This window comes from Aspergillus ambiguus (assembly GCF_047715705.1).
Source record: "Aspergillus ambiguus strain CBS 117.58 unplaced genomic scaffold BDV59scaffold_1, whole genome shotgun sequence".
In the NCBI taxonomy this organism is placed as follows: domain Eukaryota; kingdom Fungi; phylum Ascomycota; class Eurotiomycetes; order Eurotiales; family Aspergillaceae; genus Aspergillus; species Aspergillus ambiguus.
In genome coordinates this window covers 721,324-746,275 of record NW_027395514.1, presented here as the reverse complement: position 1 = coordinate 746,275, position 24,952 = coordinate 721,324, and the positions used below count along the sequence as shown (strand labels likewise).

Genomic DNA, 24,952 nt, shown 5'->3' with positions numbered 1-24,952 from the left:
TTATTTGTACCAGACTCGGAGGATCGAGAGGAAGACTTATTCGGTTTCCTAGTCCTGGGTATGCTCCCTGTATTAATAAAGTAATTGAGATTTACCAATATGCCATCCACGAGTTAGCTTCGTCAGTCCATAGTTTCAACATAGCACGCTCGCAAGTCGGCATCAGCATCCGAATAGGAAGGAATATCGTGTTGGAAATGCGTATGAAAACCATGATCACACTCACTGTGCATCTGTGTTAACCTTTTTCCGGCAAAGAAACTTCAAGGCCAGTGGGTGTGTCTACACTGCATAGAGAAACCATTATAGTACAGCACTGCACTGTAACTCTTAGAAACCACATTCTTTGCCATCTCCTTCCTTCCATGGGTGATCTTCCTCCACCGAGAGGATCAGATTTTTGTGGGCTGAGCTGCGTGGAGTGACTTCTACCTCAAAGTCCACCGGATGACTGATAACACCTGGTGTAACCTCTGGATAGCCATTAATTCTGTGTCCGTTCTGCATAGCGTCCTGGATTCGAAACACCGAGAGAGACATAGCTACTGCAAGGAAAGCGTTGGCTTCAGCAAGAGCCTTGCCAGGGCAAACACGTCGTCCGAATCCAAAGGCAAACTTTCGTGGGTCAGGCTCAGGTGTGCTCCCCAAGAAACGCTCAGGCTTGAAAGTCATTGGATCGTGATAAACCTCAGGGTCATGAAGGAATCCCCTAGACATGTTAGAAGGAATTCCAGTTGCCTAGAGTATGGGACATGAGTGCCTACCAAACATTGGGGAGAATAAGCGCATCCTTCGGGACAATATACCCGCCACAGCTCCTATCATCGGTGGCCCTGTGCGGTAAAGCCATTGGTGCAACGGGAAGCCATCTAAGGACCTCTTTCACGACAGCCTCAGTATAAGGCAGGTTTGCACGATCTGCAAATGTTGGAAGCCTATCTCTGGCCACACGATCAAGTTCTGCCTGGGCTTTTTGCTGGGTTTCTGGATAAATGGCCATCGCAATGAAAAAGGATCCCAAAGAGGAGAGTGTCTGTCAATCTTTAGATACGCTAGCGACGCGTGTGGTCGGGAAACACCACTCACTGTATCACTACCCCCTCCGTAAAGTGATGCAGCGGACCATCTTGCCACCAGCTCCTCCTCAGATCCTGGCTTTATGTTGTCTTTCTCTAGTAACCGCGAAAGATATGAAGGTATGTAAGATCCACGAGCCATCTGTTTCTGCACAAATGCATACGGCTTTCCGGAGAAGTCATCAACTCTTGATTTGAACTTCCTCGCGATCTGTTGGAATTGCATACCGGGGAGCCATGCGGGAGCATACTTCACTGGGGTCTGTTAGAGATAGATGACTCTAATAAATTCAAATGTTCAAGGACTACAAACAAGCTGGAATTATATCGGGTAGCCAGGTGCCAGGAGTCGTTGCAACCGAGAACTCCGCCATTACCGTATTGGCGAGATCAACAAACGGGTCTGGGCCGTTAGGTTCTACGGTGTATCCATATCCGATTTCCAAGATAATGGCTCCTGTCAACCTGTTCAAGAGGTTAATATATATGATACGGGCGTTATGGGAAGATAGCTGACGTTTGTATGTGCTGGATCAACTCCTTAGGAGTTCTCAGTGTACGCAGGAGGAAGCGCCGAACCTCCCTCTCTAACAAGGGATGAAAATCGGTGATCGCCTTCGTGCTGCCGATCACATTATGCAGAGCTTTCCTATATGCCCGTGTCCTGTGAAGGTCTGTCTGCATAGGCAAGGAGAGGCCATATCCAGATCTGTCTCAATTTAGCAAGAAGAGTGGGCTGGACAATATTGTGGCATTACTGACAGCTCAGATGCGAATACTAGCCTAGGTCGAGAGGCAGTAGCAGCCGACTGTTTCTCAAGGAGCTCCACTGCCAATTCAGCGTCGTTCACGAGGATTATTGTCTGGCCTAGAACAGTGACAGAGCTGATTGGGCCTGTGGGTTCAGGATATTAGAACAGATGGTGGGTTCTATCCGACAGTAATTTACCATATAAATCTTTGTGTTTCATCCAATGTTCCCAATCTTTAACGCCATGAGGCGGAAGGTCACGGAAATTACCCATGATTGGTTTCGGCGTAGGGCCAGGCGGGAGGGACCGTGAGCGGCCTCTACCGGAGAAAAATATTTTGACAAGATATAAAGTAGATATAGCCAGAATGGCCTTCCACAGCATGGTCGTAAACATTTTCGACGATTCCAGGGCTGGATGAAAACGTGCGAAATCTTTCGCAGCGACAAGCCGCTCGTACTCATTGAGCATTATTTATCTCGGTAATGTGAAGGATTCTCTGCCCACCAGCTAGCCAAATTGCAGTTGGGGTAGTCGTATATTGTATACTAGGCCCCCCCCGCCAAGTCCATTTGCGGTGGCAGCGGCCAGCTGAGCACATTGCAACAGCCCGCAGGTATGCATGTGTGGACTGGTAACTGCACATTTCTATTGGCGGATGGCGGGGATCTACAATGCGCTCGAATGGGGCAACACACCCTGAACAGCCTCGGCTTGTCTATGTTACATCTGAGAATGTCCTGCATAATAGGTGTGCCTTCATTGGAACCCCTCCGATCTCCCGACATCCTTCCTCCAGCGGCTTGGCAGAGTTGCTTGCCTTTGTCGCCGCTCTGTTCATGGGAGTATGCAAAAGCAGTGGAGTCGTAGCTAACGTTGACCGGTATTACAAGTGCATTGTATGAATCTGCATGGCGAGAGATGCAACTCTAGATAGAGGAGACAGAGAAATCGAGCACTCAAGCTTAATACCCAATTTAATACGTAGTCTTCGAAGTTTCTATCTATTGTAACTGCCATATTACTGTCATATTGGGTGGAGAATGTTCTTTGAACAAATTTGACTTAGGCGAGGCCGAACGTGGGTCTGCCATGGCCTTCCTTAGTCTTCTTGGCATTGGGGCCAAATTGTTCACTTCTCGCCTACACGACAAGCTGGTAAAAAAGAGATAGACGGGCGATTTAGGAATGGATGCGCTTTCAGGATTTTCGCGAGAGACTGGATGAGAACAAGGCTAATATGAGGATAGTTTCTTGCATTGCAATGGCATTGAGCATAGAAGATGTGATATGATCGGTGGGTATAACCAGTGAGCCATATATGCTTATTCCTCAATTGATTAATTTTCATGCCAGCCACATGTCAAGCAAGAAGAAACTCAATCTGAAAGAGTGGGGTGATGTTTTGGTATCGTCTAATCCGCTTTACGTACTGGACTGACAAATGTGGGGTTCTCAGTAAAAGAAAGATTTAGTTTTCAAGTCCCGGGTCAGATGCCGATGAAACTCGGTCAACTGTTCGTTCTCCTTGCTGGCAGGGAAGCAGAGAAGTGAAATAGATTGGCCAATGTGGCACCGCATGTATTATTAGAAAGCATCAAAGCACAGCATTCACCCGCCTTCGGTAAAATGATTCGTGGATCAACGGCTAAGTACATCCCGGCCAACCCAATAAGTAAAAAGAATTGCCGTACCTAGGTCGATGTACATGATATGTATTGAATCATTACTTTAACAAAAATTATAGCTTCTCGTGCTGTGCCTCTACACAGCCAGTAATTAAAAGTATGTGAAACGGGCCAGAACGAATTCACGATATTGTAAAAAAAAAAATATCTCTCTATCTGTTGACTATCATAAACCATATGGTTAGAGAAACGATGTTTCATGGTATTTCAGCCAGTCTTAGAAGATGGATTACTATATCTAGAATGATATGCCCATATGAGTGCATCCCCCCCTTCTACCCCTCTAGGTCTAGATTCACCTAGCTGAAGCCTTTGACGCTATATTATAGTTTATAAAATAGTGACCGTCAAAAAGTGCAACATGAAGTGGCCTAGACAATGAAACCCAGCGATTAGCGGGTCTAACCTCGTTCAGTGATTTTTAGGGTCAAGCTCCGTGTATAAAAGCAAAGTCGTATCAAGTCTTTTTCTTGCTCACCTTCACTGAGTACTTGGCGCACGATATTAGAAGAAAGCAACTCACATTAAAACTATAAAACACGCCATATTGAAGCAACCATATGTTTCCTACCGCAACTCACTCCCTCCTACAAACGACAGCGGCCAGAAAGCTGAAGGCCGGATAGTAATATGTTCCGACAACTATGCCAGGACTATTAGCAACAGCGAGCTATTGAAGGCCATGTTAAGAGCTTCCATTGGTGTGCGTAAAAATGAGAACTACACCCCAGGAGCTCCTGTCTTGATCCACTTCACTGCTCATGTGGATAACGTGATTTGGTACTGGCCTGTGCTATTTGCAGGTTGTGTCCCTGCTATTACTTCTACGTCCTAAAACAATGCATTGCAGCACCTGGCGAGCCTTGGGATTGCCTCCACTGATATCACGGGCTGGTATTTAACGAGTCATACACTCTTAGGCGAGTGGGCCGATCAAGATGGAATACACCCCGTTCCGGTGGAAGCATTGCTTTGAGGGAGGATCTCTTTATCATTGGTCAATATTTATCTCAAGACTAAGCCGCAGGGCGACGACGTTCTGTTATTTACTTCGGGTAGTACCGGCACGTCAAAGGCTGCATATAAGCACGCCCTAGGAGGTAAAGGAAGTCAGTCATATCTGTCTCGCGGGGCAGACGTTGCGTATGAGCTACACCGTGTTGCGGGCGGTTATAATCTGACTGGGTGTATTGCCGGAACGGACGTGTTCTTTGCCATTCCGTTAGCTATTGCCGCGGCGTCAAAGAGCGAACGGCGACATGTGCACCTCAGTCGGTGGGATGATTTTACTCGGTCTGATGTCCAGTTTCACGAGGTTCCTGGCAAATATTATAGTATTATAGTATGATCGGGTCACAAAATATCTTTGCCTTTCAGAAATTCTTCGCCGGGCTCCTGACAGGGGATGTAGTACACTTTTGATACATGACTCCAGCCTTTTTTTCAAAAAAAAAATAATAATAATAATAATAATAATAATAAAAATAAATAAAAATAAAATAAAATTGAATGGTATGTTACAAAACGTATTCCAGTTACTTCTTGATATGATATAATTCAAAACCACGTGGGTACCTGTAGTTTGGCAGTTTTGCGACTAAAACGGGATGCCGATATTATGGTAAGGATCTCGGATTTCCCGAGTAAAGACTCGGTACCTCCGCCGTCCGCGTAATCTTCGGGGGAACTTGTTCGATGTACATCGACGGACTACGCAATGTTTCCACTTTCCTAACACCTTAACGGAGTTTATCTGAACGTGGGTCTGAAACAAGAATATAAGGAGGCCGGATTTCACCTCGTAGAGATGTATCTGCCATACCCTCTTTACAGTCACTCCCGCCAACCATAACCTTCAATTTTCGTCATAGAGATGAAAGTCCACTTTTTCTCCCTAATTTGGTCCCTAGCTATCCCTGTAATTGCACGATTGAACGCTTCTAGCCACGGTCTTCTTTCCAGCGGAAATGGTAGGTATTCTCAAAACGATGATGTACACCAGTAATACCCAGCTGACAGATGAATGTGATAGTCTCTTTGGGAAATTGGCAGAAGGCATATGACAAGGCGTCTCGGTTCGTTTCGATGTTAAACACAACCGAGAAAATAAAACTAGTGACTGGCAGTGATGCTGAAACCACTGATGGTGAAATCTTTACCGCCCTTCAATTCCTTGATGGAGACATGGGCCTCCAAGATTACTATTACGTTTCTGCATTCAGTCAATCGTCCGCTCTCGCCATGACCTGGGATAAGGAAGCTATGTATAGCCAAGCAAAAGCCGTTGCTACCGAATTTTACGAAAAAGGTATTCAAGTGGTTGATGGACCGACATCTCAGCCATTGGGTCGCACGCCATGGGGCGGTCGTCTGGTCGAGACCCTTGGATCTGATCCCTACTTGAACGGCATTGTAGCCGGTTTGGAGGTGAAAGCCTACAAAGATGCAGGTGTTATAGCTGGTGCTAAGGTGCAGAATTCTATGGTTACAACTGTTTATTGGCCACTATACTGACGCATGATGGCTCAATAGCATTTCATTCTGAATGAGCAGGAAACCAACCGGACAGGTGGCGGTGGTGGTGGTGTTGGCGGCGGAGCGATGGGCGCACCAGGCAGCTCAGCTTCCTCCTCTTCACCCCCATCGGCCACTTCCTCTCCTGACTCCGAATCTTCGTCCGGTGCCCCATACTCTTCAAACGCCGACTCAAAGACCCTTCATGAAACTTATCTCTGGTCGTTTTACGATGCCGTACACTCTGGTCTCGGAGGCGTCATGTGCGCTATGACTAAAGTGAACAACACTCTTTCTTGTGAATCCGCTTCCCTGTTACTGGACATCCTGAAAACGGAATTGGGGTTCCCTGGATTTGTCTTTGCTGATACGAACGGGCAGCAACACGCTCTTGCGTCGGCAGCCAACGGCCTTGATTACGGGTCTTCCAGCCTGTGGACTAATTCCGCCATTGAGGGCTATCTCACACAAAACAACCTTTCTCAGGCACGATTAGACGACATGGTCATCCGCAATCTGATGGCGTACTACTACGTGAACCTGGACAACGGTACTCAGCCCTCTACATCGGAACAAGATGCTTACGTTGATGTGCGTGCAAACCACGCAAAGCTGATTCGCTCTCACGGTGCCAAGTCAATGGTACTTTTAAAGAACGTGGACAATGCTCTTCCACTCAACAAGCCTCATAAAATGGCGATATTTGGTTCTCATGCTCGCGCCGCCATTGCGGGCCCCAACATGGCCTTTACTGTACAGGGTTCTGGGCCGACATACGATGGTCATCTTGCAACTGATTCCGGCTCTGGACAAGCATCCCTACCATACCTGATCACACCTGAGGTCGCACTGACTGTCAAAGCAAGCCAAGATGGCACCATGCTGCGGTGGGTTTCCAATGATACTTACTCCTCATCTGGAGGGTCTACTCTTGTCATGCAGGGATCCGATAGCACGTCTGTGACCCCTTCCATTAGTAACTATGCAGAGAACATGGATGTGTGTCTTGTATTTTTGAACGCTCTGGCAGGTGAAGGAGCCGACCGCACAGAGTTGTACAACACCGACCAGGATTCCCTCGTGAATGAGGTTGCGGATAATTGCGATAACACAATTGTGGTCCTCAACACTGTTGGGCCTCGCCTGGTGGATAATTGGATTCAACATGATAATGTTACTGCAGTACTATATGGAAGTCTGCTGGGCCAAGAATCTGGCAACTCGATCGTGGACGTTCTTTACGGTTATGTCAACCCTAGCGGCAGACTAATCTACACGATTGCGAAGAATGAGTCAGATTATAACGTTGGCCTCTGCTATACCCATACTTGCAATTTCACTGAAGGAAATTATATTGATTACCGATACTTCGACGGCTACAACGTGACACCTCGATACGAATTCGGATACGGCCTGTCCTACTCCAATTTCACCTACTCAAACCTCCAAATCAACTCACCAGCACCATTGTCCACTTATCCGACTGGGAAGCTCTCCGTTGGTGGATATGAAGATCTCTGGGATATTGTCGCTAGCGTCCACGTAACAGTTCAGAACACTGGTGGCGTTGACGGAACAGAAATCCCCCAGCTGTACCTCAGTTATCCGACTGTCGCGCAACAACCTGTGCGTCAGCTCCGTGGATTCGAAAACGTGGAAGTCCCCAAAGGGGAGAAAGCTCACGTGAAGTTTGATCTGCGGAGAAGGGATATTTCTTACTGGGATGTGACTACGCAGCAGTGGGCTGTTGCGCCTGGGGAATACAGTGTTTCTGTTGGGGCCAGTTCAAGAGACCTTAGGGTGCATGGACAACTTTCCGTAGAGATCAGGGTGTAGCTTATCTTTCAGTGATATATCCTAGAACATCACGTTTTACAGTCATGTATCTAGTCGTCTCCTCTGACAGACTATACCTTTTCCATGAGTGTTGATAATTTAGGGTGTTTGTATTAGGCATGTATATATTTTTCTTTCTTGGAGTATAACATCAACGGAACTGATTGACAAATTCAGAGATAGATAATCCAGTCGTAGTTGCTATTGACCATTTGGACAGGATAGCGTACTCGGATATAAAGAAATATTCGATTGCAAGAAAATAGGAATACCAATTCTGTCCGAGTGATCCCGAACATATGTACATACTGCGCAGGACTTGCCGACCGCCGCATGTCAGCCAAGCAAACCTAAAGTGGAAATAATCCGACCCCGCAACATGACCCACGTCCAGACACGCGTGCGTACACCTTTACAGGCCTATCCTGCAGAAGCAGATAGCAGTCATGTCATTTTATAGATTCACAGTCGGCCGTCCCACCCTTTCGATCCCTAGAGGACCCGTTCCCCATGGACTTCGGTACTTACGCCCCCTTGGACGATGCACTATTGCCACCGCCGGGCCTGGGAAGAAAGAATTCCTCTGTATCCTGCCAGACAAACCCGATGCGGTAAATCTCCGACTGCAAGTAAGGCCGTATGTCTACACTTTGTATATTGATATTCTATTTTTAACAGTCATTGACCACGTCTGACACAGAACACATCTGGAGGCGGTTAAACCACTTGTTGCTTCGGGCCGGGTGGTCGCCGGAGGTTAGCAGATTTCGCATCATGCAACCGAAAGTTCTTCTGACCCATCCGTACAGGTGCAATGGTTGACAAACACCCTGCACGGGCTGAAAAGGTCCCTTTCAGGGGAAGTATGATGATCTACACTGGAGAGACAGCCGAGGATGTTTGGAAGGTTCTTACCAAGGACATCTATGCTACGAGTGGTGTTTGGGACCTGGAAAAGGCCCAGGTAATTCCGGTACGGATTTCCATATTCCTTGACGAGCGATTCTAACTCTGTAGTTCATTTCTGCGATTCGGGAGCCACTAGCTTGAATCCAGTACGATCATTTTGAATGGAGGTTCAAATGTCTACAAGTAGTATCTGTCATGGTATTAATGGCTATACGGATGGTGAACGGGATCGGTATTAAGGTAGGTGCCTAGGAACGTGTATAAAACGGAACCCAGGCGCAGGTCGAACCACATATGAATGCATGCAGCTGTGAATAAATTAGTTTCGAATAACGCAATGGATTCCGTTCTCTGTAATAGGAAAGAAATTAGTTATAGTAAGTTTGAGCTCACCTATAAGTCAATAAATGTTGCATGATGAAGAGAAGAGAGACTCCTTGGTCTGGACAGAACACACGGATATGACAAATAGAACTGGAAGAATTTCAATTTGGAGCTAAATGCAACATAAGGACAAGCAATCTAAAAGCCGCCCCAAAACTAGAATATCCATCCGTTCTCCTCCCTCTCCTTCAGAGCGAATGTGCTGCCTCCATCCCGGTAAACGTCGGTAGCCTTTTGGCTAAGAATTGATTATAGGTATCTAGAGCCATTTACATCCGCTGAGAATATAACAATCTAGCTTAAGCTACCGATACCAAACAAATTCGCATAAGCGACTGCTGACTATTACACGCCCTGAGTCTTTGATTATTCATACTTTCACATATGTAACTAAGTATTGTGAGCCCCGGTGTACAGTATTTTCAAAGGATTGATCGACTCATCCATTGCCGGAAGATTCAACACTATAAATACTATATACTTTGGGTTCTTCTGATCTATAATGCTGAATGCCGCGCAGAGGCATACAATGGAACGCACTAGCATATGGAGAGATCTCATTGCTGCGAATCAATGCCCCGCCCATTGATTTATCAATTGGAACATTATCGGACCGAATTCTTGGCACGTATGGTCAGCTCTGCTCGGGAGTATCATGAAAGTTTGTCATAAACCCCCCAAAATTCCCGAATCAAGACAATTGACTCGCCCACATGTTCTGATGGTCTTCCCCGGGAGACTCAGCACCGGCTGCTACGTATGTCGTAAGCGAAAAGTAAAGGTCAGTAAAATCTGAATCTCGGCCCTAGCCCTAGCGACTATGGACTGAGCATGACCAGTGTGATGGCGCGAAACCTGCGTGTCAGCGCTGTACTCAATACGGGAGACAGTGCACTGGTTATCCGGACAATTTTGTCTTTCGAGACTGTACGCCACGAAAAGTTTCACGAAATATTCCATCGCTTTCACTCCAAAGTCGACAACACACCAGTGCCGATCAGGGGCCACTTGATACTCCTGCCATTGTTCAAGATGCGCCGTTACGTCCGAATCTTCCAGTATGCACCGACTGGCGGTCAGTCTGCAACTTTATGCATGAATTTGTCCTACCCGTTCACAAGTCACCCTGTGAAGGCCATCTAGCTTTTTTTCCCGACTTCTATCACGAGAAATGTGGCAACCTTTGTCTTAAGCATGCAGTGTTGAGCGTTTCATATTTTACTATGTTTAATAAGTACGGGAACTGGGAATTGCAGCACCAGGCTCGAAAGAACTACGGACAGGCATTGTCCTTACTGAGAGAAACACTCAGGAGAGACCAGTCAGTGGTACAGGACGAAAACTTTGCCGTGTGTTTATTGTTAAGCCTTGTTTTTGTGGGTTCTTCTCGGGTTCCTTTACCGCCTATTTCGTGTTCACTGACTCTTCGCAACAAGGACCTAAGCCCAGAGAGGGGCAAATCTTCAAATCCGCACCTTTTCGGCGTATCCCGGATGCTTTTCTGTCGAGGACAGCATCAATTCCGAAGCAAATGGACGAGGTACTTATTAGGATGGGTAATCACGAACATTGTAGCTATTCCCCTCTCCAGTCACTCGTTGAATATCAGGGAGCCTAACCAGCCTATAGCAGGTCCAAGCTATAGTCACTTCTCAGTTCGAGTATGCCCGGCTACCAACAGCCATACACACAATGGCAATGCCAGACAATGTATATCGTTCTGCGATAGTGAACAGCATGATAGCAGAATACCTTATATCAGCTCGAGATATTCGGAGATCAATGGTAGCCCATGGGTCCTGTATCCAAGAACAGCGGGACTCTGTCATCAAAATCCTTGAGAAGTCGTCGCGCTTGATCCGGGAGATTAATATATGGCACGATTCCATTCCAAAGCACTGGAAATCCCAATATGAAAACCAACCTGGCGACTACCTCCCACAGGGTAGCCCCTCAAGACGGGACCCATGGACAACATGCTTTTTGGCTGTCACTAATGCATGTCAAATCATGTTCTATCTAGATGTTATTCGGTGGTATCACGAATCTCTGTTTTTACAAGTCGCCTCGGACGTGGTCCTTCACTTCGGCAACATACCTGAAACAGTAGCATATCTCGAAGCGCGGATACAATCCCTTATTGGAATCATTTGCCTGGCTGTTACAGCCACGGTAGGACTCTGTAATGATAAGGGTCAATTTGAGCTTCTTCCCAATGCTAAGTTGGCGAATGCCAACACACTTCTGTGGCCGATGTGCGTGGTGTCTCATTGTCCTTTTTCCAATGCACAGCAGGTCTTTCTCTGCAAGCAGGGGTTAGAAGCTGTTGGGTCTTCGATGGGGCATATGTTGGCATTTTCATTGTTGCATTCCATGGAGCTTCATACTTGACACTTGCCCCAGCTCTATGTATATATATTCACGGTGAGATCATAATACATATGTCACTGTCTTTATTCCTTAAGTGTCACCTCTACGGTTTTTTCCATAAGCGTGTAGAGCCGATTGCTCCAACATATTGGCTCACCTGAACACCATGATCGGCTCATGCTCGGAATAAAAATGAGTCTTCGGGGTTTTCGCATCTAATCTCGGGGCTAGTTACCATTTATGGGTAGCCCCGCGAGAGGGCTCGGGTTTAAATCTTCTGCACCGAGGGTCTTGGCCATCCGTTTAACGATCTCCGAGCCCAGCAATAATCACCGACGTTACGGAGTACGGAGTACACAGAAACAAGACATGCTCGGCAGCCCAGTTTCGCATTATTATGGACGGCTGAATGTGTCATAATTTTCAGGGGCAATTCAGCTCAGGTGTATTCACCTCTTGGCATTACAAACCATTGATTCATGCTACGGTGGGTGAGTGAAACCGGGTCAATTGTTGTCGCAAGTACTCAGTGCAAGCCACTTTTGAGCCAAGTCCTACCTAGGTACCTAACTTCCATCCGGATTACCTCATTGAAATGACGACTCCAATGGATATGAGTACTCTATTCATCCAGTCCTTCCTGGTATACTCGGCGTAGAGTCGTGCGGCTCGGAGTTTACTATGGCAGAACGTCGGGCCCGAATTTTGAAACTGCGGGAGGAGTTACTGTGCAAGCTCCATGGACTACTCACTGATTTATCGGGTGCCCATTATAAATGCAGGGCATGATCCCGAGATTTTGGCATGCAGCATATAATCGTCCTTTTTCTTCTGTATCGACCCTTTCCTACTGTCGAACGCATGCCTTCGTTCTTTAAACAGCTACTGACAACGGTCGTCCTCGCCGTCGCTGGGGCTAATGCCCAGCTCTGGAATGAGGTCATCAATACATCTTATGGCCCAGTACAGGGCTTCAAGTACTTCAACGAGTCTACCCTCGAGAAGTACTTCGGTGTCTCGGAATCCAATGTCACCGCGTTCCTGGGGGTGCCATTTGCCGCCGACACCGGTTACCAGAACCGTTGGAAACCACCACAGCCCCGCGAGCCCTGGAACGAAACCTTGAAGGCTACCGAATTTGGTCCAGCGTGTCCCAGTAACGACGCATCCTACATTAGCGAGGACTGTCTGAGCCTCAATCTGTGGACCAACGCTGGTTCCCCCGATGCTAAACTTCCGGTTATGATTTGGAATCAAGGCTCTGACGAGACCAGCAATGTATCTTGGTGGTATGGTGGTGGAATGGCGCTAAAGGACGTTATCTTAATTACTTTCAACCGCCGTGACGATGCATTCGGTTATCTCGCCCACCCCGAACTCAACGATGAAGGGTTCAAACTTACGGGCCACTACACCTCTGGTAATTACGGTATTCTAGACCAGCTTGAGGTTCTTAAATGGGTTCAGAAGAATATTGCGAAGTTCGGCGGTGATCCCGATCGTGTCGTGGTTGCTGGCCAGTCTTTTGGATCTTCTCAGGTGTACCACGCTGTGAACAGCCCTCTGTTCAGTGGCTATTTCCACGGTGGAATCTCCGAGTCCGGGATCAGATACCCCTACGATACACTTTTGGCTGGACTGGCTACCTCTTACGTCAACATGTCATCTGCACTCGAGAATGGCAAAAACTACACCACCTTTCACAATGTCTCTTCTATTAATGAGCTCCGGCTCCTCCCCATGGAGGATCTGCTCATCGGCTCTCAGGATCGCGTGAACAACCAGTCCATCTGGTGGGTTACAGCACTCTCGTGCCAGTACCCCTTGATTTTTAAGCCAGTACTGGATGACTATGTGCTCCCCTCAAAGTACATCGAGACTTTGATTAAGGGGCCCGCCAACGATGTCCCCGTCATCACCGGTAATACAAAAGACGAATCTGGCGCTGCAACTACGACCGACTACACGCTGTCAGAGTATAAGTACTATTGTTCGCTTAAGTATGGCGATCTCGCTGACCGTTATTTCCACCTGTATCCTGCCAATGGGAACAAAACACTCGCTGATATGGCATGGAACGCCGCTGCGCGCGATACATCCCTCGTTGGTTCCTGGGCGTACGCCACTGACTGGTACAAGTCCGCTTCCTCTCCATTTTACACTTATTATTGGACACACGCTCCTCCTGGCCAAAACATGGGAGCGTTCCATCAGTCAGAGATCATGTACGCCCTTAACGCCCTTTATGCCAACGCTGACGACTACCCGTTCACCGACGAAGACTACGAAATTCAGGAGAAAATGTCAGCGTACTGGGCTAACTTCGCAAAGACCCTAGACCCTAACAAGGGTGACTCTTATTCTGGGAAGGGCTCACTGCCCCATTGGAGTCCTAACAGTCCCAATGGCACGCAAGTCGTCATGGAACTCGGTAATTACTTTGGAAACGTGCCGATTGCCAAGAAGGAACAGGTTGAGTTCATCATGGATTACTTCCATCAGCAGACCCCTTACTAGATTATTGTGAGGGGAGAGGAGATTGCTTTGCGATATAGATATTTGAGGCATGTATAGCTACACTCTTTGTAAATTTATTCCATGGTCCGACCTTGAGCCAATAGGTGCAACGCTTCTAGTTTCTCATGTATGAAGCAGATGTCAGAGATAAATGGCTCATCCTGTGTGGAAATTGAACAATTCATCCTTTACGATGCAGCCCAAAGGGCAAAACGACTGCAATTGATGGGGCCATCTAACATTTTACTGCGTACAGGGGGTGAAACCAATTCGAAGTGGGTTAGGCGATAAGCGTCATGTCGGATCCAGTGGTGCCGCCCAGGATCCTACTACAGAGTAGACTATCTCACTAACCGTCCCCGTTCAGAGCAAAGCCTAGATAGTGAATATCTACCCAGCTGGTGAATGGTTCTTTGATCATATGGAGGATCGGCAGATGGCTCTTAGTTATCAATGACACTAAGCTGAATTATGGGTCTCCGACCCCACGGCAAAATCCATGACTTTACCAATTTTCCTCATCCCCCATTCACGCAACCCGGCTTCCAGGCCTCTAGTAAAGGCAGGATCATACGCCAGACCGTCATCCAGATACCCAAGTCTTGCAGTCCTCCATAAAGCCCAATCTTCAGCCATCACTCCCTCCGTGGCTCTAAGGATACCGGTAGCAATATCGACTACGTGGGGGCGCTCCGCACACGTGTAAAACACAGTGGCTCCGCAGGTTCCACAGAACCCTCGCAGGACGCCTTCACTAGACACATAGGTCTTCATAGTTCCGATTCTCAGGTCTGCAGGCGGTGTGGGGGTTATATGGCTCCTGGGGACAAACATCCAGGCAATTACATGCGTTCCAGTCACAAGTCGACAGTCGTCACAGACGTCTACCAAGGCCAGCCACTTCGAATGATCGGATGGATGGAGCCAACCTTGGTTTTCTGGATCTGCCACGAACTCCTCCATCGGTCGAGAAATTTTGAAAGAGACCCCACCGCAATGGCATTGGCCGATAAGTTCGTCGTCCCATGGACTTTTGGCAGGATAGCTTTCCGCGGTATCTTGGGGATTCCACGTCGGAACCTCACGACCACTGATTTGAGCTATAATAGTAGACAGTCCACCGTCGCCAGTACGTGCCGTATATGCATGTGATCGGATCGTCCAGAGGCGTTCATATTGGTTCTCCCCTAGTATAGACACTGCGATATACCAGTTTCCATGATCATGATCGCGATCGCCGATATGGCATCCGCAGTTATTGCAGAAAAAGCGAGTTGATTTGGAATTTTCGTGGGCATACCCTGTCAGATTCTCGAACCTCGACGGAGAAATAAATTCAGGATGCGATCCAGAAGGCATGGGGGCGTGGAACGAGCAAGGTGCTCCATGTGTCTGACGGCAGACGCTGCAGTGGCATAGGTGTACTTTTAAGGGCAGAGCATTCGTTGGGACGTTGATAGAGAATATTACTTTCCGACAATGACAGGATGCTTTCAGCACTTGTACTTCCGAGGACATTATTGCTATAGACTGGAAAACCGTGCAAGGGGTTGAAAGAAGATGGATTGTTGTGGAGGGGCTCTCGTGTTCTCTCCACCCGTTGTCAGGTGCCAAAACTTGGCACTGCTTCGTATTCTGTCTTCGAAATATGACTCGCGAAGTCGTCAGCTAAGCAGCTCCTTTCGCAAGTCTCCCACCCACACCGACAGTGCTAGTGCTAGGATGTAATCGGGTTCAGTACTATTCCCGGGCGCATAATAATGGCGAGACAGGGCCATATAGGGCAACGTCTATAATTGAAATGAACCCTGCTTCTTAGACCCTTTGCAATCCGTTTTGTAATCATCAACTCTCGATGACGTATAGGCATCCCGTACCAGGTTTTCGTTGTGTCGATAGCTGAGAATACTGCAAATACACCTCCTGTGAACTTGTGAGTGACTAAGAAGCCCATGTGTGTTTCGTTGAATCAGCCATCGTTACTTTTCCTGTATCCTTCTCGACTGTAAGACCTGTAGTCAAGGGGTATTCACAAGACTCTTGGGGCAATACCTGTATTTGTTCTGTGGAAAGGATATACGGGCCACTAGGTGGAGATAGACAACTGACCTGGGCCAGAAACAGCTGTACGTGTTCCGTCCATATCCAGATAGCATGAGATAATTAGCTTGTCCTTTCAGTATTGCCAGACATGGAATGGGGACAATGAATGACTGGGTATTCTATTTAATTGAAACCTAGGAGGATGCAGTGTCCAAGTTTCACTACCGAGTTCTGTGTCGCTTCAATCTCTTAGTGCGTGCACACTATCGGACGATGTAGTCAAACACGATGATGATGATGCCCCTTGTTTTAATGCCGTCCGTACTTTCTCATTGATGCGATATCTGCCACATGCTCCGTCACCAAGCAATCAAATTCTGCCGTTCCATAGTAAAATGTATTACCGTCATCCGGGGATAATCCTGTGCTAAGTGTATCTCCATACTGCCAGTACAAGTCACCCGAGACACCTGTAGTGTTCAGAGCAGTTTCCTGCCAGGGTTTTTCGACCGTACAGTGGTCCGATGTGACTCCATACTCTTCGAACAGACATGGCTTACCCGCAGCCTTGCACGCAGCCCCATGAGAAGTGACCCAGAGGTTACCCCATTCGTTAGTTGTACCCCCTGTCTTGGTTAGCTAAGTCATAGGCTGTAACTTAGTGCACCTACAGCTGGAAGGATATAAATGGAATGTTGCAAAGTCGATGGTCGGAATGCTCAAGGTACTCGTGAAGTTGTTACCCTCGACGTACGTGAAAGGGTAGCTGCCATCTGACATGAGGTCAAGTCCAAAACCCTCTGTTTCGCGTAAGTCAAGGTGGTACTATACAATTTGAAACCGACGAACCTTCACCAGTAGTAACCATATGCTTCTTATCCAAGGACTTGATGTACTTGCTTGTGTCCCGAATCCACGAGTACAGAACAGAAGTATCACAGCCATTGCAGCGCGGCTCATTAGCCAGCTCCCAGGCAAAAACAGCAGGCGAGTCAATATATCGCGAAACAACTGCCTTGACATAGGCTTTGTATGCCTTCTGCATTGCCTTGCTGTTGTAAAAGTCGGCATTGGTAGAGCCGCCGTACGCTTTTAGGTACGAGTTTATTCCACCATAGTCGTTCCAATTGTTGACAAAGTTAATAATTAACTTGATTCCATGTTGCTCTGCAGATCTGACCACATAATCCAGTCGCTGGAGCCCATCAGGCCCGGTATTGATGGTAGATGTCCCATTCGCGTGAAGCTGATACCACACTGTCCCCGCAGCAGGTTTGGCATTGACGTCGTTGAACCCCCAAACACGCAGAATCTTGAGACCAGATTCGTTCATGTGTTGGAATACAAGGTCAACATCAGCGTTGTTTGTCAGAAACCCAATCCAATAAGAATTGGACCCGGCGAAATAGCCGGTCTCCCCATCGACCGTGAACTTCAGCCCAGACGTGGAGGCGAATTTGCTTTTAGCACTGCTGCTATGCGCTACATTACGAGGGAAATTGTCATCTCGCGCAATAGAGCCTTGTGGCATAGCAGAAGCTAAATGGATGGACACCAAGCCCCCCAGGGCCATAAGTAGGCGGGGTACCTTCATGACGATATGAGTCTGGGTAGGTTTGGGATATCATTTACTCTGACCACTTGTTCAGCTTTTATACTCCAATATGGCACCACTGAAATGAACCGGACTGCATTCCGCTCTCCATTCGGCAAAAGGCTCGAGACAGGAACAAGGGCAGATGCAGCACGGTGTGACATCCGTGTGGAGAACACTATTTATATTCCAGCGAGGTGTATTAAGGGCCCGGGCTATCCGTGGAGGCTTTCTTGCAACATGAATATCCATCGTGGTCAATATAGCCGACGGCGTGCCCGCGCTTCACGAAGCTATAATTTAAAACGGGAACCAATTCGCTCCAAAATTGCATTTTCCACCTATGACAGTTAAGATAGTGTACATACGTGTAACCAACACGCAACGGCTTCTTCAATATGTTCACTGGGTTCAGCTAATATATTTAGCTGTTGGGCGCTATGATTTAGTCAAGGGTTTCCGCTTGCCGGGTCCTGCTAATTATGTATAGTAAGTACGTACTATATGCGATATATTTGGGCTAACATCTTATTCATTATATATTGTTTGCTTTGCGTGGTAATAAAGGGGCTTTGACGCATCACGGGATCGTCACTATGCGGCCACCAGCCCTGGTTAGATAGAGTATTTAAAGTTCTATGTCGATCGGGGACAGGATGACCATGAATGATAATATGCGTCTTCTTGGTGGTGGGCAAAAATGACGGAAAATGGGCAATTAGCTAGGGAACTCCTGCCTCATAGGTATCATGATAGGTTTGCGCCTCTCATATTTTTATCATCTAGGCCAAGCACTCCCACGCTCTTTGGTGAGCAGTAGGGAGGCCCCAAAGCAAGTATTTGCAGCAATGACGCAAGCTAATGATGCATTGCACTCTTGGAGCACCACTAATATTTTCGTGATTACCGATCGTATATGGAATGTGCATTCCACAAGTTCGTCATCTAGGAGTTGGTTGATCAGAAGCTCAACCCTTTTAACCTGTAGAATCCAAGCCAGCCAAAATCGATAAAGAGGGCTGCTCTTGTTCTTAGGAATATATAACTGATTCGTGCGTGAAATCAGCCTCACACAAATCATGGTAAAATAGAGCATTGCGGTTAATGAGTAGAATTTGCATGTTCTCGGCGAGGTTGAACCATGCGAAGTATGATGCAAGAAACTATTCCAGCCCCTTGCGTCAACCCAGACGACAAAATAACCGCAAGCGCACAAGTGGAATGGATTTACAGGAAAGGGAGGTGAGCTATGGTCATAAACCCACCATTTCCATGTTGTCCGAATAGTTCCCGTGTCTACATAGTAGCAGCTTTTACACTGACCCAACAAAAGCTTAACAACCTACGATGAAACTACTACTTACCTCGTTTATAAGTTGCATAGCAGCCAGCACATGTATGTTGCAACCCATTAGCAGATTGAGACAATCTTACATATTCATCATAGTTTTGTGTGGCTGTCTTGCGCAGAAACCTAACCAGTATACGGAGCCCGGAACTGGAATTGGATTCACCACTTGGAATATCCCACAGGAAGAAAAGACCGGTACTTTGACATTCGGAATGGCGTTGCCCAGTAATGCACTGAAGACTGATGCTACCGAATTTATTGGATACATTGTAAGATCTCTTTGGGTCCTCAAGCATACAATCAAGTCACTGACAAAGACAGAACTACACTACGGATGGGAAGCCAAGCAAGGGGGGTTGGACCGGCATTGCATTGGGCGGTTCAATGAAAGACTGCCTGCTACTTGTTGCCTACCCTGATGGGAAAGACATGAGGACGTCACTCCGCTTTGCTACCAAGTATTCCATGCCTGGTGTTTATGCTGGAAATGCCACCGTTACTCAGATCGCGCATACTGTCAACCCTTCCGGATATTCAATTATCTTCCACTGCAACAACTGCTTACACTGGTCGCAAGATGGTACCACTGGCAACGCATCCACTAGTAGTGGCGAACTTGATATTGGATTTGCCCTTTCGGGCAAGGCGCCAGGTCATCCAGGGTGTCCCGAGGAGATAACACTCAAGGAACATGAACACCAGGGAACTTGGACAGCGGTATTGGATAAGTCGGCTACGAGTTCATCCTACAATGAATGGCGCCGTAGGGCTAAGTCGAACCCTGAGGACAAGTGTTCATAGATTGTGCTTTATATGTATGTAGTGCGACTTCTTATCGATCAAAATATGTTTTGAGTCAGGTGGTATGGGCTTTCTGCCGTCCACTACTCCGCAATGCGCATCAAATATATGACTTTGAAACCGACCACCTTGAAAAATATTTGTATTACATCAAGAAACAAACTTTTATAATCCGAGCACCAAGCCATTTGCCATGCAACGAAAACCGCGATGAGATTAGTTATAATACGAAGTTTTGGGCCGCCCGTAATTTGGCCCCATACTTATAGAAGATGACGGGAAGCGGGATCATGCCAACACAGATAAACCCCAGTAGCGAATTTCCCCAACCCAGCCCCAAGGTCTCGTACATAGATGGCCCAGCCAAGGGGAGGAACGCACCGACAAGACTTCTCGATACGGTATTGGCTGCAATTGCAGACGCTGCATACACTGGATAGCAGTCGACCAAGTATGTCATGATGGGCAGGAAAATGCCCATGATACCGAAACCGAATGGGATCAGTGACAGGATCGACGCGATCCAGTGGACCTTGTAGTAGGCACACCAGCCATACCAGAAAAACGTGACGGGAAGGAAAATTCCAAAGAAGATGCTGATAGCCAGGCGCATCTCGGGTTGGAACTTTCCGCCGTTGGACTGCGCCAGGCGGACAACTGACTTGTCGGACCATAAGGTGATTACTAGCCAGCCTAGGAAGTTACCAAGGCCCAGGGCAAGGTAGACAAGCCCAGTTAGTCCAACGCTAAACCCATAGACACTCTCGAACAGGGTGGGAATGGTAGTGAACAGAAGATAGAGGACGCCGTAGACGAAGGCAACGTAAAGTGACAAGAAGAATACCAGAGGCGATAAGGCGAGAAGCTTCATCGGGCGGATAAGGCCATGAACAAGAATTTGGAGCTTGCTGGGAGCTTCACCCTCCTCATAGCAACTTCGAAGGTCGTCCCGACCAAGTTCCTTACGTAGCCGGGCGACTTTGCGTTTAATAAGAATTCGGTGATTCGTCTCGCGATTGAAGATTTCGAGTGTAACAACGATCACACCTCCAAGGATCAACACAATCCAGAAGTCCCATCGCCAGCCAATTGTCTCGACCACGAATCCTCCGATCAAGGGTCCGATTACAGGACCTGTAACGTTAGTCCGCGTCATCTTCTTGGGCGTATGGACTAAAACAACCTACCAAAGAGCGGACCGAGAGTCCAGAAGCCCATCGCAAAACCTCGCTGGTCGGTTCGAAACAAATCTGATATAACCCCGCCTCCGAGGGTCTGAGTGCGCGTTAACTAGATAGATCAATAAGAAACTAGCTGAAAACGACATACCAGACAACCTGCGCCTCCAATCCCACAAAGCAACCGAAATACGATGAGAGACGCCATGTTTGGGGCCAGTGCGCATCCAATTTGCCAGATGCAGAAAAAGAAGTTGGAGCAGGCCAGCACCATGCGCCTCCCGTAGATCTCGGACAATGGAGCCATGAACAAAGGTCCGATCACATAGCCCACTAGATAAATACTGACTGTCATTGCGCCGACGGTTTCGCTCGTATTGTGGAATTCTTCTCCAACGCTAGTAATGGCTGGGGAGAGGATGGAGGATGCGAACGGGGTCGTCAGAGTCACTAGCGATACCAGGCCGAGCAGAAGCCACTTCTTCCAGGCCGGGAAGTTAATAGGATATGCGGGGTCATCCTGCGAGTCCCAACCAACAATGCCGGCATCGAGGTCGCTCACGGGAATCGGCTCCTGGCGCAGTCCTCCTTTACTCCGCCCGCTAGCGGTACTGATGATGCGCGAGATTTTGCTCCTGGCGCTCTCTCGCGTTCCGATTTTTTCAAGGTCTCTAGTTCCGCGCAGCTGAAAGATGTTAGAAGATAAGCCAATTTTCCTGGGTGTAGAGACACGATGGTTTTGTCCTGAGATTCTTACCTCTCCGAGCTCTACATCTAATTCATGCCCTGGAACAGTTGTTTCAACCTCAGAATAGCTGCGGATTTCGTCATTGTTCGACGACGAAAGGCTGGCCGAGTGATTGCTGGATGCCGGTGAGGATGCTGTTTGGCTGTTCCGGCTAGGGGTTTTCTCAACATCCCCAGAGGGACCTGTTGTTTCCATGGTGAATGCCAAAGACAAGGTGTGCTACATCTAAAAGAAGTTGGGTCTGCAGACGCATAATATTAGAATGGGTTTAATTATTCCGGAGTAAGGCACCTGGCATCGATGACAAGATTTTTGACGTTCTGTGCGGAGAAACCCCGGGATAAGAAACCTTTATGAAGTTATGCAACGCCAGTACGGTGGGGTTTGTAGCAAATTTCCCTCTATCTATACTGGATCGAGATTAGTTTGGATATGGGTGTCGGAGGTGGCGCCGAATGAGGACTACTGTGGTAAGGATCGACATTATTTGGACATGTCCAGGCAGTTATTCGGACTTTTTTTTTGGCTAGCAAATGTTCAATGTTTGGACACATCGACTTTTGCTCTGCTATCCTGATGCTGCTATCACCCAATGTAGATGGAAATGATAAGATTACTCTTGGAGCAACGCACGAAATCAAGCAGTTTGCCTGTGCCCCACTACAATACGCCGATCCCTTGATTTTGAACATCTCGGTAGCCAACTCTTGCCGATTCTTCTAATCCAAACCCTCTGATAAACCCGGAGGACCCCGATGGATGTGGAAACCTACGGGGTCTCGAAGCTTGGTGTTTCGGAGACCTTCCAATTGGCCCTTGAATGTGTCTATCCACAGTATCCATGGTTGCTACGCAGTACGCAGTACAATTATCGTGTAATATCTGATAGTAGCGAGCACTTCCAATATCCGTATTACTGCAAAAATATCTAATTTGGAGAACACTTCTTCTATGTATCTTTGGATTGGTCATGCATTCGTCAAGCGATCGCTATACAACCACCGGGGATAATATCACCCCTGCCAAATGCGAACATCCACTCACAGATAATAGTCAAGAGGAAGACCCAGCGCCTGGCATTGCTTCAACTCTTCTAGGGGAGCCACGTCCCCAGGCCATTGCAGCCGCATCAGTTCATAACTCCCGGGACTAAAGGGCTTCCAAGCTCCTGATGCCATCATGCCAGCCTTGGTATTACTATATCCTCTTGCCGCCAATAGCTCTTCGTCAGGCGAGGGGTTTCCTGTACGAGCAAAGCTAGCCCAAGAGTCAAGCACAAACTGGGAAAAAGGCAAGTCAAACTCATCACGGAGGGCGAGTCCTTGTCGCCGCAGGTTCCCAAACACATAGAAAAGCTCTCCTGAATGGCATTTGAAGTATTCCTTGCTGGGGTCGCCCGCAGGGAGCTCCGCAGTTCTAGGAGCTTCACATAGTGGGGGATTGGGCGAATATCCTGCCATTTGGTACGACCGATTGAACTCGTAGAAATATACATCCGGAAATATGTGATTGATAGAACCGGCATATGCGGTTGCTTCGTCGATGCAGCGGAATATGCCATCCGTCGCGACTCGGGATGTTACGTTGAATAGATTGAGCGTGGAATTGGGTCCATCAGGCATGGGGAATAAGTCATCGGGACTCACAAGAGATGGCGGAATACCGGACTCGTTCAGAAATGTGGCCTGGCTCTCACCTGTCCGGGGGTATCCGATCATTGCTGCGCTATCGTCCCGCATGAGACCGATCATAAGCGGGACATTGGCTGTGGCTTTCCGATTCTTAAGATTCAGTTCAGGCGTAGTGAGATACTCCCCATCAACGACCAGGTAGCGAGCTGTAGTCCCTAGACCGGCGATAGTCCCAGCAGGCAGCTTGCGGAGACAGTCCACTTGCGATACAGCTCTGGTACAATTTGTCTCTTCCAATATGGCATTACCGGCAACGTCAAGCTCTTCTGCGATCGTATAATACTTGGAATATGTTGTTCCATAAGCCAGACCTCCCAGGTTACTCTGCATAATAGCCCCAGCGAATTTACCTCTGGCTCTGGGCGATGCCAGCAATGCTCTTACTGACCCCGCGCCTGCCGACTGGCCGAAGATCGTGATAGCTTCTGGGTTCCCTCCAAAGTCCTTGATGTTCTTGCGGACCCAGTCTAGCGCTGTTATCTGATCTGCCAGGCCGAAATTTCCATTCGTCTTACCATCACCCAAGGCGAGGAACCCCAAGTTGCCCAGGCGGTAATTTATAGCGACAACTACCACATCTCCACGAGACGCAAGATTTCCACCATCAAAGGTCGGGTCAGAACTCTCACCGCCAGTAAATGCGCCTCCATGTATCCAGAACATGACGGGCTTTAGAGATTTACTCCTGCGGCCGTGATGCGGTAGATAGGGAGTCCAGATATTGAGGAAGAGGCAATCCTCACTGCCTGTAGTTGGGCCCTGTACACAGACACTTCCATAATCTAATGCAGACACATTATTACCTGAACCAGTATAGGGCTCTGAATATGTCCAACGCCTAGGCTGTTCGGCATACCGAACACCTAGAAAACGGAAGCTCACTCGATCACGGAAGCTATTGGAGCGAATTAGCTGGGATAGGCAAGAATGAGACAGAAATGGACCAACCCGGCGATGTGCTCATTGTTAGAGGAAACCGTAATTTGAACCTTAGAGCTCGTATCAAGAAACGTCTCGTTGGAGTATGGCGCCGTCTGCGTGCATAATACAGGCAGTTGTTCCCTAGCTGCTATTGAAGCAATTGAACCACTACTATCGATCGCGCGTGGTTTTTTGCGATCATTAGGAGAAATCCAATATCGCTGCTTCTGCGGGTATCGGCCTTCGTAGACAAGGTAGTCCAGATTAGACTTAATGTCGACAATTGATCCAGAGATTCCCCACAGCGATTCCCCCAATGCTTCGCACGAGCGTTCAGCGTCATTAAAGTTCATTGCATCCAGGAGTAGGACCCCCGATTCACTATTCGGGCTTTCAAACTCTGGGCTATCAGCATATATCACTCCCGAAAAATTGCGGCCAAGAGATTACCGAGCAAGTCATTGTTGATTATTATGGATATATCTGACCCTATAATATCTGGACTAGCGATGCCTCTGACAGGGGACATTGCCAGAAACAATGCAAGCAGGCAGATACCTTGGGCCATGTTGAAACAAT

The 24,952-nt window shown here is 47.8% G+C and overlaps 10 protein-coding genes across 10 annotated transcripts; 5 read left to right on the top strand and 5 right to left on the bottom strand.

Moving 5' to 3' along the window:
• Positions 1-330: 330 nt before the first annotated feature.
• Positions 331-2,212, bottom strand: BDV59DRAFT_190173 (cytochrome P450; the record flags this gene model as incomplete). Its single annotated transcript, XM_073691720.1, has 7 exons — positions 331-709; positions 765-1,033; positions 1,087-1,331; positions 1,390-1,541; positions 1,594-1,785; positions 1,839-1,971; positions 2,026-2,212. 7 exons carry the CDS (start codon positions 2,210-2,212, stop codon positions 331-333), a joined length of 1,557 nt encoding a protein of 518 aa, XP_073553115.1.
• Positions 2,213-5,346: 3,134 nt separating this feature from the next.
• On the top strand, positions 5,347-7,866 carry BDV59DRAFT_206843 (putative beta-glucosidase D; the record flags this gene model as incomplete). Its single annotated transcript, XM_073694866.1, has 3 exons — positions 5,347-5,486; positions 5,549-5,985; positions 6,049-7,866. Exons 1-3 carry the CDS (start codon positions 5,390-5,392, stop codon positions 7,864-7,866), a joined length of 2,352 nt encoding a protein of 783 aa, XP_073553114.1. The 5' UTR covers positions 5,347-5,389.
• Positions 7,867-8,170: 304 nt separating this feature from the next.
• BDV59DRAFT_3275 (YciI family protein) lies at positions 8,171-9,111 on the top strand. Its single transcript, XM_073696209.1, has 4 exons — positions 8,171-8,503; positions 8,567-8,622; positions 8,676-8,839; positions 8,884-9,111. Exons 1-4 carry the CDS (start codon positions 8,313-8,315, stop codon positions 8,914-8,916), a joined length of 444 nt encoding a protein of 147 aa, XP_073553113.1. The 5' UTR covers positions 8,171-8,312; the 3' UTR covers positions 8,917-9,111.
• Positions 9,112-9,835: 724 nt separating this feature from the next.
• On the top strand, positions 9,836-11,716 carry BDV59DRAFT_166689 (Zn(II)2Cys6 transcription factor). The gene is made up of 4 exons (XM_073687757.1): positions 9,836-9,940; positions 9,999-10,535; positions 10,596-10,730; positions 10,789-11,716. Exons 1-4 carry the CDS (start codon positions 9,881-9,883, stop codon positions 11,548-11,550), a joined length of 1,494 nt encoding a protein of 497 aa, XP_073553112.1. The 5' UTR covers positions 9,836-9,880; the 3' UTR covers positions 11,551-11,716.
• A 617-nt stretch (positions 11,717-12,333) lies between these two features.
• BDV59DRAFT_197271 (carboxylesterase/lipase family protein) lies at positions 12,334-14,046 on the top strand (the record flags this gene model as incomplete). The annotated part of the gene is made up of 1 exon (XM_073692880.1): positions 12,334-14,046. One exon carries the CDS (start codon positions 12,334-12,336, stop codon positions 14,044-14,046), a length of 1,713 nt encoding a protein of 570 aa, XP_073553111.1.
• A 358-nt stretch (positions 14,047-14,404) lies between these two features.
• On the bottom strand, positions 14,405-15,636 carry BDV59DRAFT_166687 (GFA family protein). The gene has a single exon (XM_073687756.1). It carries the CDS (start codon positions 15,562-15,564, stop codon positions 14,506-14,508), a length of 1,059 nt encoding a protein of 352 aa, XP_073553110.1. The 5' UTR covers positions 15,565-15,636; the 3' UTR covers positions 14,405-14,505.
• Positions 15,637-16,398: 762 nt separating this feature from the next.
• On the bottom strand, positions 16,399-17,683 carry BDV59DRAFT_190170 (glycoside hydrolase 5 family protein; the record flags this gene model as incomplete). Its single annotated transcript, XM_073691719.1, has 3 exons — positions 16,399-16,715; positions 16,761-16,889; positions 16,939-17,683. 3 exons carry the CDS (start codon positions 17,681-17,683, stop codon positions 16,399-16,401), a joined length of 1,191 nt encoding a protein of 396 aa, XP_073553109.1.
• A 1,563-nt stretch (positions 17,684-19,246) lies between these two features.
• BDV59DRAFT_197269 (uncharacterized protein) lies at positions 19,247-19,835 on the top strand (the record flags this gene model as incomplete). The annotated part of the gene is made up of 2 exons (XM_073692879.1): positions 19,247-19,303; positions 19,356-19,835. The coding sequence occupies 2 exons, from the start codon at positions 19,247-19,249 to the stop codon at positions 19,833-19,835; spliced, it is 537 nt and encodes a 178-aa protein (XP_073553108.1).
• On the bottom strand, positions 19,823-22,074 carry BDV59DRAFT_166686 (MFS transporter). The gene is made up of 4 exons (XM_073687755.1): positions 21,771-22,074; positions 21,165-21,698; positions 21,023-21,110; positions 19,823-20,969 (listed from the first exon to the last, which is right to left on the bottom strand). The coding sequence occupies exons 1-4, from the start codon at positions 21,954-21,956 to the stop codon at positions 20,056-20,058; spliced, it is 1,722 nt and encodes a 573-aa protein (XP_073553107.1). The 5' UTR covers positions 21,957-22,074; the 3' UTR covers positions 19,823-20,055.
• Positions 22,075-22,801: 727 nt separating this feature from the next.
• Positions 22,802-24,941, bottom strand: BDV59DRAFT_190168 (Alpha/Beta hydrolase protein; the record flags this gene model as incomplete). The annotated part of the gene is made up of 3 exons (XM_073691718.1): positions 22,802-24,347; positions 24,401-24,773; positions 24,824-24,941. The coding sequence occupies 3 exons, from the start codon at positions 24,939-24,941 to the stop codon at positions 22,802-22,804; spliced, it is 2,037 nt and encodes a 678-aa protein (XP_073553106.1).
• Between the last annotated feature and the right edge of the window lie 11 nt (positions 24,942-24,952).